This window comes from Salvelinus fontinalis, chromosome 2 (genome assembly GCF_029448725.1).
Source record: "Salvelinus fontinalis isolate EN_2023a chromosome 2, ASM2944872v1, whole genome shotgun sequence".
In the NCBI taxonomy this organism is placed as follows: Eukaryota; Metazoa; Chordata; class Actinopteri; order Salmoniformes; family Salmonidae; genus Salvelinus; species Salvelinus fontinalis.
Window position 1 is genome coordinate 74,931,379 of NC_074666.1, and position 13,137 is coordinate 74,944,515.

Sequence of the window (13,137 nt, forward strand, 5' to 3'; positions counted from 1 at the left end):
ACAACTCAAAATAAAGCCAGGCAGGAATTCTGTCTCCCTCCTTTTGCTGACTGGAGAACGAGAGGTAAACACACTGAGGTCATCTGGGAAGCACATCAAGTCAAACAAGCTGCCATGTGCCCACAGACATAGGTGGAGGTGGTATTTCTGAACAAGCACACATGAGGGGGCAGAGCCAGAGGGTGGTGTGATGTGTCCGTAGGCGCCACATTGTCTGTCTGTTTACAGGACGGAGGTGAGGTGCAGCCAGTGACCCTTCCTCCACGCCCCGCCAGGCTATCCATACAAACGGCTCTGTCGTACGCTCCTCGTGGGCAACTCCGTGGGCCCCTGCCGTGCTGGGCTCTGCCAGCTCACAGGTGTGTGCCATGCCATCTCCCCTCCCCACCTGGCCCCACGGTGGTCTCACAGAGAGAGAGACAGCACGGCACAGACAGAGAGAAAATAGACAGTCTTACAGGGGGGAAGCAAAATCTGGCCACAGCAAGAGACATCTGCAAATAGATTCAGTGTCGGTCTCATTCTGCACTGAGCAGTGAGGGTTCAATGACGGTGTCCATAGACCTCATGTCTTCAGCTTAAATTGTTCAGGAAGGTTCTTTATTTGTTTATTAACAGGAGTGACATTTCAATGCAAGTTCCTTCATAAGAGGATACGTGTTGCTGACTATAGGAAACCAATAAATGAACAACCAAGTTGTGTAGGGTCCCTAACAGCTAGGACGACCACCTCAGTGGGTGGCTGTAACTGTGATAACACATCAGTGCTGTAGAACGGTTAACTTCCAGATCAAAAGACAGGCTATGAGTATGATCTGTGTTGGTAGTGAACGAGGTTCTTGACTCCTGCCCAAATCTCTGGCATGAGAGTGAACTTCTGAACCACGGCACTGGTGGTAGAAGGCCCTTCTGCTCAAAAACAGAAACACGCACGCACACACAGACACAGAGAGAGAGAGAGAGAATCAAAAGGCCCTTTATGGAGCCAGAGCTGGAGGATTATTTGCATGCTGGCCTTTTGCACTTTAGTGGGCACACTCACCCCCTGAGCAGGGTCATCAACACCAGGCTGTACAGCCAGCCACAAAGGGTTGTGTGTGTGTGTGAGTGAGAGAGAGGGGCAGAGTGTGTAAAGACATCCGCATGCTTCTCAGACGGAAAAGTGTGCATATATTATGACAGCATTTTGTGACGTTTTGGACTTTGGTTAGTTTTCTTCTTCTCTTGTTCGGGCACAAAACATCTTTTCTTGCCGAAGTCAGTAGCTGAAGTCTACACCCCTTTGTCTGTGATTGGTCAACAGTAGGGATTCTTCAGTAAAGTCTTTGTTGTCATTCAACCAGAGATGACTCGTTTTCATGCACATTTTTTCATTTAGAAATATTACTGCACCAAACATCTTTGTTAGGTGAAAAATTGCGCTAAGATTTCCTCAGCAAAAACATCTAAATGAATGACAGATTTCTTAAATTATCCTAGATTAATTGTAACTATTTGGAGGAAGTGTATACTGGCTACGGCGTCTCAAAATTGACAAACAGTACTATTACTGCTTTCAAGCGAAGGTCTTTTAAGGGAGTACGCCAGCACACTCGTTTGGTTCGCCTAGCTGACTACGGCTAGCCACCAGGCCGAACTGAAGCATGCTGACGCCTTATGTGTGTGGGTAAGTGTGAGCGAGGGTAAGCAGAGAGTCTGTGACAGGAGAGTCATGGAGCAACAACCCATCCTGGCTAAATGGATTTACCTAGGCCCAAAAAGTACAGGATCATATAATATTGGATAAGCCAAAACCACTGAAATCCAGTCATTTCTAACAACTCAGCAAATCTATTTCTGTCTGGGACACCTACCAAACATTTGCCATTCACTGTACTATACAAAACCAGACAACCTTTTATTAGGTATAAATGTAATCAAATATGGCAAATACACAATCCTAGCTCTCAAAAAGATTTGTTTGGAGGGTCATACACTGAGCAGGAGTAATTGACAGTCATGTAGCAGCCATCTTGATCTTTATATCCACACACCATAATACACAGTGACAGCTTATTCTAAGGACTGACTGCTCTAGGCTCCCACTGTCTTTGGCCTCGTCTAGCTGAGCTGAGCTGGCCACTTCCTGCGATCCCACAGAGCAGCAGGGCCCCATAGGGCACTCCAGTCCTCCTCCTCAATCCCTTTATTTCCTGCAGACTAGACTCAGAGGGAGCGAGGGAAAGTCGTGGAGGGTGGAGGTAGGAAGGGCTGCCTCCGGACAGCACCCAAACAGAGAGGAACACTCAGACAGGGAGAGGAGAGGTACAGAGCAGCACTCCCTCCAGTTTCACTCATAAATCAAACATTCCTGCCCCGTCTCACACACACACACACACACACACACACACACACACACACACACACACACACACACACACACACACACACACACACACACACACACACACACACACACACACACACACACACACACACACACACACACACACACACACACACACACACACACACACACGTGTGCATTCTCTCTTTTTCTAACTTGTTTTAAGAGAGTAAGATGGCATGGTGTGTAACCTGCTGAAGCTCAGACAGTAATACAGTGAACTCAGTGTAAAGCTAGAGAACACTAGACTCCTGGGAACTGATCTGAGTGTTCATGCCAGAGTTCAGAGGGCAGATCTGAGGCCCAACAAGGTTTTTGTTACCTATTGTCCAGTGACCAGGCTTAGAGTCAGGAGATTGCAACATCACAAAAACGTATTGTGGCCCGCCGAGGCAATGTCTTTAGCAAATAAAAGGGGTAATAAACTATAGCTTGAAGGACACGTATATATCAAACATTTTTGTGGGATGACAGCATGAGGGGTGAGAATTTCTGAAATCGTTTGCCTTGATAAAAGGCAGATGTCTTGATGGAAAACCACGCCGGCCTTCTGATATCTTTTCCAGAGTTTTGTCGCTGGTTGGAATGTCACTCCCACCCCTCGTCTCAGCCAGAGTCCAGCTTCTCTGCTCCACAGTGAGGGGATAAAATCAGAGAAGGTATTCTCAGATAGGATGATCCAGTCAGACTGGGTCAGGCCCATGAGCCCTCTGCTAACCAGCAGACTGCACACTCCAAACCTCTGAGCCACCATCCAATGTGTGTTACATTAGTGCACACCTAGAGATCCTGTTGACTGCATTAACACAGGCAGCCTAATTCTGATCTTTTTTTCATTCATTGGTCTTTTGACCAATCAGATCAGCTCTGAAAAAGATCTGATGTCAAAGATCTGATGTGATTAGTCAAACTACCAACTATTGGGAAAACATCTGAATTGGGCTGCATGTGTAAATGCAGCCTTAGGTTCTCCAAGACAAAGCCAAGGGTTTCTCCCTTTAAAGCAGAACCCAGGGAAGGTATGTGGTTGGATCCAGGGCCCATCATACATCATTCTAATGGCCACAAACCCACTCTTGGCTCATCTTAAACACCTTCCATTTCAATACAATTCTTCCTCTCAAATAAAGGAATCAATAACCTAGTAAACTCTAATTCCCAACTTTAAAGTGAAATAATAATCGGACCAGTGCTTTTTAAAAAGAAGAAACACTGTGCACTGCTTTTCACACATCTGGACATTATTGTGCTTTAGACAAGATTCCTGCATTACAAACATACATGGCGTGCCAGCCTGGGATTTATATGATTTTCAGAGGACCGCAGAAAAAGAAAAAGCACCAAAGTCCCAAACACGTTCTTTGATCTGTCAGAACAGGGGAAAATAACAGTAGATCTTTTCATCGGTGCATTCCGCCTCTCCCGGCACGGAGCAGGAATGAGGTCACACGGAGGAGGCCCACCGAACCCGCCCGTACTCTGCTCCACCTTTATACTGCACTGTGGGTAATGCTGCATCTATCGTTACATGGGCCGTGTTTAAACAGCTGCGAGGAAAAATTCTGAAGCGCATGCACTGACGAACACAGCACACACACACACACGTACCAACACACACACACACTATCTCGCACACACACAATTCATTCATTGACTCGGGCATCAAATTTATGCTCCGTTTCCTGGACGTAAGACGCTCCTCAGCCACAGACACATCAGTCTTGGTTTCCACATTGTTATCTGATGTCAAGCCAAAACAAGCTTTGTGACGGATTGTGTGCTAAAACCCCTGCATGATCAAAACCGCTGCCGGGCGGTGGAATGCAGCCTTGTGCGTGCAGTGTGTGCGTCTGGATGGGTGAGGTAGTGTGTGGGAGTGTGTGAGGGAGAGTGTGTGCACAGGAGAAAGGCTGCTCTGATAGCTGAACCCCAACAGGTGCTTAACACACCTTGGCACTGGACTCTCCTGTAAAACATCCTGTGTGGGGGAGTCAATATGTCTGTGTGTGTATCTGTGTGTGTGTCTGTGTGCAGTCTGTTCTGTCTCCCCAGAAACAAGTGTTGGAGAAATAGAGGTTGGCCACAGAATAGAGGGGGGAAATAGAGGAACTCACCTGATCGGACTGTTCTGAATTTCGATGCCGCTGCGGGAACCATTGGGGCTTGGGCTGCAGAACACAAAACACCACAGTTACACAGCCACACTGCCAGCCAGTCATACAGTACAGTTCTCCCTCAACTACTTCTCATTTTATCTGGGCTGTTATGAGGCTCTGGACCATGTTTAATTTGTGGCGCTGGTATAACCCGATACTCACTTAAGGACTAGATGCAGGTTGGCGGAGAGGCGCGGGTCTGTGAACTGCGTAGTGCGGTTGTTGTGGTCCACGAAGTAGACCCGGCCGGTGGCTGTGTTCCTGATCTCCCAGCCAGGGGGCAGTGGGCCCAGCTCCTCACAGTTTACATTACTCAGGTCTCTGGGAAGCACAAATCCCCAACACAGTCAGAGGTGAAGGGCAGAAAATAAAAAGAATAAGACATAAGACCAATCAAAGTCAAGGTATGAAGCAGACCTCAAGGCTGACGGTAACTGGGAAACAAAGAGGCGTGAGAAAAGATCCCAAAACGACATCACTTTTCTTCAATTTTTCTTCTTCCCGTCTAAATTATTTATTGCTGCCATGCAATCCTTTCAGCTGGACTCCTTTAGCTGTCTGTGGAGAGCAACTAAGAAATGACAGCAGCCCCACTTCAACGGTAGTGACTTATCGGACTGAGGCCCAGCCAAATGACCAAGCCTCTCAGCACTGGGAGCTTGACAGCCCAGCATCTGCTGCACACACAACCAGGGTGTGGCGTGACCAAGATAGATGGCATTTTTCTTGCATTCCATGCTATCACACATATTTCCACGGGGGCAAGAGAACAGCAACGTCTAGGTATTTTTCAATCACTGACTTTCTTTCTATTGACTCTATTCCCAGTAGACTGACGTGTTGATGTGTGATCTCCTCTGGGCCTGTGGTAATCCATGACACACATGCCTGAGTGAGTGGCGTCTCTGAGCCACATGTACAGTAGGGCTGAAGACTGTGTGCTGAGAGCTGAGGGTATGGAGGGAGAGGGCGTGCCAGAGGTGTCTGCTGTGAATCCTCTCAGATCCCTGTGGTTTACATTTACATGCCATTTAGTGGACTCTTTTATCCAAAGCGGCTTAAAGTCATGAGTGTATATATTTCACATACGGGTGGTCCGGGGAATCGAACCCACTATCCTGCCATTGCAAGCACCATGCTCTACCAACTGAGCGACAAAGAACTGTGACACCAGCCCTCTATCGTAGCTTGTCAGCATGTAACCAGCAGCATATTTACAGAAGGTTCCGGACAAGCCTAAGGAGAGCTAGCCACTGATTGTCCATCCCATGACAGAAACATAGGTGGGGGTAGGTGATGGTCTATATCAACAGCCTCACCCAAACCTGCATGAAACTACATTACAGCATCCCAGATCATCCTGTTTTTGTCATCAGCCTCAAATCATTTGTGTTGGAAATACTTAATAAGTGTACTGCGTATAGTGTACAGAGAGTATGTATGTGTTCAGACAGTGGTGGTGGTGGGTATACCTGGGCACTGTGTGTTCAGACAGTGGTGGTGGTGGGTATACCTGGGCACTGTGTGTTCAGACAGTGGTGGTGGTGGGTATACCTGGGCACTGTGTGTTCAGACAGTGTTGCTGGGTATACCTGGGCACTGTGTGTTCAGACAGTGGTGCTGGGTATACCTGGGCACTGTGTGTTCAGACCGTGGTGGTGGGTATACCTGGGCACTGTGTGTTCAGACAGTGGTGCTGGGTATACCTGGGCACTGTGTGTTCAGACAGTGGTGGTGGTGGGTATACCTGGGCACTGTGTGTTCAGACAGTGGTGCTGGGTATACCTGGGCACTGTGTGTTCAGACTGTGGTGGTGGGTATACCTGGGCTCTGTGTGTTCAGAGAGTGGTGGTGGGTATACCTGGGCACTGTGTGTTCAGACAGTGGTGCTGGGTATACCTGGGCTCTGTGTGTTCAGACAGTGGTGCTGGGCATACCTGGGCACTGTGTGTTCAGACAGTGGTGCTGGGTATACCTGGGCACTGTGTGTTCAGATAGTGGTGCTGGGTATACCTGGGCACTGTGTGTTCAGACAGTGGTGCTGGGTATACCTGGGCACTGTGTGTTCAGACAGTGGTGCTGGGTATACCTGGGCATTGTGTGTTCAGACAGTGGTGGTGGTGGGTATACCTGGGCACTGTGTGTTCAGACAGTGGTGCTGGGTATACCTGGGCACTGTGTGTTCAGACTGTGGTGGTGGGTATACCTGGGCTCTGTGTGTTCAGAGAGTGGTGGTGGGTATACCTGGGCACTGTGTGTTCAGACAGTGGTGCTGGGTATACCTGGGCTCTGTGTGTTCAGACAGTGGTGCTGGGCATACCTGGGCACTGTGTGTTCAGACAGTGGTGCTGGGTATACCTGGGCACTGTGTGTTCAGATAGTGGTGCTGGGTATACCTGGGCACTGTGTGTTCAGACAGTGGTGCTGGGTATACCTGGGCACTGTGTGTTCAGACAGTGGTGGTGGGTATACCTGGGCACTGTGTGTTCAGACCATGGTGGTGGGTATACCTGGGCTCTGTGTGTTCAGACAGTGGTGGTGGGTATACCTGGGCACTGTGTGTTCAGACTGTGGTGGTGGGTATACCTGGGCTCTGTGTGTTCAGACAGCGGTGGTGGGTATACCTGGGCACTGTGTGTTCAGACAGCGGTGGTGGGTATACCTGGGCACTGTGTGTTCAGACAGCGGTGGTGGGTATACCTGGGCTCTGTGTGTTCAGACAGTGGTGCTGGGTATACCTGGGCACTGTGTGTTCAGACAGCGGTGGTGGGTATACCTGGGCACTGTGTGTTCAGACAGCGGTGGTGGGTATACCTGGGCACTGTGTGTTCAGACAGTGGTGCTGGGCATACCTGGGCACTGTGTGTTCAGACAGTGGTGCTGGGTATACCTGGGCACTGTGTGTTCAGACAGTGGTGCTGGGTATACCTGGGCACTGTGTGTTCAGACAGTGGTGCTGGGTATACCTGGGCACTATGTGTTCAGACCATGGTGGTGGGTATACCTGGGCACTGTGTGTTCAGACAGTGGTGGTGGGTATACCTGGGCTCTGTGTGTTCAGACAGCAGTGGTGGGTATACCTGGGCTCTGTGTGTTCAGACAGCGGTGGTGGGTATACCTGGGCACTGTGTGTTCAGACAGCAGTGGTGGGTATACCTGGGCTCTGTGTGTTCAGACAGTGGTGCTGGGTATACCTGGGCTCTGTGTGTTCAGACAGCGGTGGTGGGTATACCTGGGCACTGTGTGTTCAGACAGTGGTGGTGGGTATACCTGGGCTCTGTGTGTTCAGACAGTGGTGGTGGGTATACCTGGGCACTGTGTGTTCAGACCATGGTGGTGGGTATACCTGGGCTCTGTGTGTTCAGACAGTGGTGGTGGGTATACCTGGGCACTGTGTGTTCAGACAGTGGTGGTGGGTATACCTGGGCTCTGTGTGTTCAGACAGTGGTGGTGGGTATACCTGGGCTCTGTGTGTTCAGACAGTGGTGGTGGGTATACCTGGGCACTCGAGGGTCGTGCCATGTGCTGACTCCTGTCTGGGTGTGGAGGAAGTACACCTGGCCCTGCTGCGTGGTCCTCTGCTCTGTAAGGGGGGAACAATAGCATGGCTACTCATACAGGTATAAGAGGTACAGAGCAAAGATTACAGACAAGTACACACATGTGAGAGATGAGTGAGAGAATGGGATGAGTGAGAGATGATTGAGAGTGAGAGATGAGAGAGAGAGATGAGTGAGAGATGAGTAAGAGGGTGAGAGGTGAGTGAGGGAGTGGGAGATGAGTGAGAGAGTGAAAGATGAGTAAGAGGGTGAGAGGTGAGTGAGAGATGAGTGAGAGATGAGTGAGAGATGTGAGTGGATGATAAGGAAAATAAAGCAGTTAGTTATACATTTGTTCCACTGTGAGGATTGTTATTGGTGCTTCAATGTGCGTGCGTATCTTGATCCGAGCGTGTGTGGAAGCGTAAGAGAGATCACACAGACGGAGATAAAAGCAGGGATTGAGTCCGTTTGGCTCCCAGTTGCGGGGCTGACGGGGAGAAGATGGTTGTCTGTGTGTTGGTGAGCTCATTCATCACAGCTTGACAGAGATATTTCCATGAGCTTGGAAGCTCTTCTCTGGCATTCCTTAGGACCCACCGCCCTGCCTCTCTAACATGTGTGTACATAACCCCCCCCGCCGAGCGCAATGCATTCGACACAGAGTGACACTTCTTGGCCGACCTTGGCCCACCACTGGGGCTGCTGACAGCGGTTCAGAGGAGCTGGCCCAAAAAGAGACAGCACCCTCCTAATCTTGAAGAGCTGGGCTGGGCTGGGCTGCTGTTATTTACTCCTCTGGCCAGCACTCCTAAATCCTCAGCAAGACTACACAGTGTCTGAATATCAAGCAGCCGCCCATGGGCTGCATGTGAGGAAGGAGAGGAGGGGGAGGACTTTAACTGCTAGATCGATTCAATTTGTTTTTTTTAAATGGGGCCTGTCAGGCTGCTTATGCTGCGCTGCAGACTCATGGTGGCTGTGCTGTTGGGACTGAACAGGGACATAGATTAGCAGGATGATTCAGCTGAGCGTTGGGCTGAAGAGAGGAGGAGGGAGGCAGTTAACACCGAGGCATTGCAATGACGACACCGGTCTTAAAACAGAAGTAGACACGTCTGTCATAGACGATGTTCATAATACAGAATGCTCCAGTCTAGTCTGGCTGTGGGAACCGAAGTGGTAGTCCTATAGTGTGATTGTGTGTATGTTGGTGTATGTCCGGTGTGTCCATATTGGGTGTTAGAATCCTCTTTCCACTAACCGTATCCCTCAGGCAGGTCTGGGGGTGTGTGGAGGTGTGTCCTGCTCATGTAGTTCCTGTGTCTCTGGGAGCGGACGCGTCTCTCCTGGGCCCGCTGGTCGCTGGACGGGACACACGGAATGGTGGGCGTGGCCCCATTGGTGCTCAGGATGGGCGTGTTCTCATCCACAATGCAGCTGAGAGGCCGGCCTGGGCTGGAGTACTCCGACGCAGGCCTGGGAGAGACAGGGAACAGGAGGAGATCACAGTCAGACAAGGAGGGTGGGTTATAATATATCCTTCATGGTAGGTTTGTTCAAATCAGGCCCGTGTCTACTCATATTTCATATCTAGCTGTGCTTGTAATACGCTTAGATGCTAGGGCTAGGCATTGGCTTGCGCCTGCTTTCTTAAGCATCACGAGGTCAGTGAGGCAGAGACACAGGCACACACAGACACACAGAGCAGTATTGAGTGAGGGGCCTGAGGCCAGTCTAGAGCAGAGCAGAGTAACAGGAAGGGAGCTGATAAGGGAGCAAAGAGAGAGAGAGACTGTGGAGCAACAATACCGTCTGGAGCATAAGAGTCTTAGGGCCCCGTTCAATAGTCTGCAGTCTCCTGATACAAATTCAATGCTGTCTAGGCCTTGGGGACTCATGCCTCATACCATGGGTTTGAGGTTGGGTAGTGGGTGAGACTGTGTACTCACTCAGCCTGGACTCAGGGACAGACATAACATAGTAAATGTAAACCGGTCTCTCTCCATTTAGTATATGTTACGAATTACAATTCGTATGATGTTACAAATTGCAATTTGTACAATATGTTAAGAATTTTCAATACGTATGATATGTTTGGAATTCCACTTTGTTGTGGCTAACATTCAGCTAGGTGGCTAATGTTAGCTAGGCTAGGAGTTAAGAATTAAGGTTAGGATTAGCTACTATGCTAAGTAGTTTCTAATTAGCAAAAATGCTAAATTTCGGGTTGCTAGACATTCGCTATATACGCCCACCCATCCTACCCGACCAACCTCCCTCCTTTAGTGTTTTGGCTTCAGTAACCTTGTGTCTTATGGCATCATAACAAACATATCATACTAATTTGAGTGTCACAGATTTACATTTACTAAGTTACATCAAGACTTTGAGGCCAGGCTGACTCACCTGGTAGGCCTCTCCCACTGTGTGGTGCGTGTGATGTGGTTCAAGTACTGGATTCGGCCAGACGCAGTCCTCCGCTCCTCCCAGCTGGATGCAGCAGATACAAACACACACACGTACAAAGCAGTGAGTGGACATTGAGGGCAACCAAGTTCAGGTAGTACCTCCTGTTTCACTCTGTTTCAAAACATTTCCCCCTACTAAACATGACCCAGATATTCCCCACAGAGCTTCTTGCTAGCTAATAGGACGCAGTCTCCCATCTGCTCACCCAATTCCTCTGGCGCACACCAACCCCAGACTAGACTACCTAACCCCAGCTAACATCATTGGCTCAGTGCTGAGGTCAGTCGTGCTAAGCTGGTGAAGTGTCTGAACAGCAGAGCCTCTGGCTACTTAGATTGGAGTCTGGGACACCGCACCACATGCTGTCTGGAACACTTTTGGTTGTGGGGCAGTGTGGTTATGATAGGCTCAGACTGGCCCTGCTGTGAGAGTATGATGTGGTGATAGTGGGTCCACTGTCCAGTACGGACAAATGTTAAATGGGGTTGTGGTGTGTTGGTGGGTATGGTACTCACCCGTCTGGCAGGTCATTGTCAAACAGACGGCTGCAGTCCACCACTGGGCCTCCTGTGCCTATTCTGTCTCTGGACTGCAGGCTCACTTTGGACACACAGACACATTCAGATACACATAGGAGAATGACTGGGTGGTAGAATCTCACTTTATTCATGTCCTCTCATACCAGAGACTAAAACAGAATTATTTTAAAACTGTGAATTGCTGTAATGCAATACTGTAATGATGTTATTTAGGGCTAAATGAGGAATCCATTTTTAAGAGGATCACATGGTCAAATCCTCTTGTGCGTGACAAGATGATCGTGTCTGGAAGTAGAAGTACCAGCCGTCTGCACTCTGACAGTGGCCTGACCAGTTCCGAATCCCAGTTCTGGAAAGGACCCAAGAAGTGAGTGGAGGGCACGTATTAATGCTAGACTCTGTCTACTGTAGCTAGCTAACCCTGGCCTCTCTGCTACCACCCAGGCTGTTCAGTGCTCATGTTGGTGGGTCAGAGGTGCTGTGACTGTCTGTCACCAGGCCCTGTGGTGCAGATGGAAATGCGGGCCGTCTGAAGTCAGAGGGAGGCGCTCGAAACGCTCAGGGCCAGCGCTCAACGCTTTACACACCAACAAATCACTGGGAAAATAAGTCCCTCTGCAGGCTCAGGTTACTGGAGAGAGACTACATGGTGTTGGGAGGGTTTCTTGTTCTCTTTCCTAGTCCTCTTTCTATGCGTGGTGGTGTAGTGAGGTCTTATCAGCATTATAAAAACAACTGTGGTTAGCCTGAGGTTCTAATAATGGAGTGGTAACACTTCAGGTACATAACAGTGTTACGTGAATGTACGTGAGTCCGTGGTGAAAGTCTGTGTGGCCTGCTGGTCACTGCTGTACTCACCCACTATCTGACCCCTCACTGTGTCACTGTCATTGAGGCCCAGCTTGTTCATGTCCAATCTCTGATCTGTGGAGGAGAGAGGGGAAGGAGGAGAGAGAGGAAAGGGGGATCGATCACTGTCTGAGAGACATGTAAACTAGCATGTGTTGGGAGGGTTTTTGTCCCCGCAGACAAGTCCCTTTGCTCTGTATCGTTTACATCACCCACAGTGAATTCCTCTCTCTCCCCCCTCCCTTGGAGGCTGGGTATGGGATATGCACTGGAACAGATGGTCTGTGGAGTGGCCATGGGCCGTAAAAAAATCACTGAGCATCGGTACCGAGAAGCCTGCAGTTCACTACAGAGGTCAAACATTTGACAAATCTCTGCACAAAGCCGGCACTATTCCACCCAGACTGAACATGGACATGAACCCCTGCCAATGTCTGGAAACTCTTTGTCTACGTTCTCAGCCTAGGCTGAAAAACAAAGCAAAAAAAAATGTCAGGAATACCACGTTGCCTGCAGACATGAGAAATGCCACTATCTGTTCACTGTTGTCTGAGTGTCATGCAGATCAGCTCAGGATGTGCGTCTAGACTAAACAGGGACCAAAACATGGTCGGTCAAACCATTACAAGACTGGGGCAATGAGCGTGCACACACAAACCCAAAGCCCCCTAAAACGCCTGTGGACAGGACACAGTGGAACAGCTGCAAAAAGCACAAGCGAAAAAATGACAAACATACACTTGAATAAGACCACAACCGAGGGACATAACAAATCTATGCTTACATTTAAATAGCTGTACAATTATGCATGTCTGAGTAAAATGAACGGTTGTCTAGATTTGTAGACCGAGATAAACGGAGGTTAGTCACTGTGGCGCATGCATGCTGCCAGTCTATGGGACAGACGAGGGTGGAGGGCGTGAGGAGGGGGGAATGAGAGGAAATGCAGAGGCAAACTACTCACAGCTGAGGCAAAGGGTTCGGGTTTTCCAGGAAAACAAGTGTCAGGGGCTTCTAGGAAAAGCAGTGGGATTTTCTCCTTTTTCCGTCTACAAGACCGTAGCAGGCCTATCAGCATAGTATACATACAGTGGGAGGGGGAGGCACTTTGGTAAAGCCATCACTGGGTCCCTGTCTGGCTGCCACTGCTGCGTTGGCTTGGAGCGCCAAGCCTCAATCTCATTTAGCCATTCGCT

General features: G+C 49.4%; 1 protein-coding gene across 1 annotated transcript in view; it reads right to left on the bottom strand.

Moving 5' to 3' along the window:
• The window catches only part of LOC129825920 (E3 ubiquitin-protein ligase SMURF2-like), a 56,167-nt gene that overhangs the window by 8,357 nt on the left and 34,673 nt on the right, over window positions 1-13,137 (bottom strand). The window contains exons 5-11 of the mRNA XM_055886038.1: window positions 11,951-12,016; window positions 11,069-11,153; window positions 10,491-10,574; window positions 9,346-9,560; window positions 8,041-8,125; window positions 4,705-4,863; window positions 4,501-4,554 (exon numbers count right to left, since the gene is read on the bottom strand). Of these exons, the coding sequence (XP_055742013.1) occupies window positions 4,501-4,554; window positions 4,705-4,863; window positions 8,041-8,125; window positions 9,346-9,560; window positions 10,491-10,574; window positions 11,069-11,153; window positions 11,951-12,016 (748 nt within the window). The remainder of the gene's footprint in view (window positions 1-4,500; window positions 4,555-4,704; window positions 4,864-8,040; window positions 8,126-9,345; window positions 9,561-10,490; window positions 10,575-11,068; window positions 11,154-11,950; window positions 12,017-13,137) is intronic.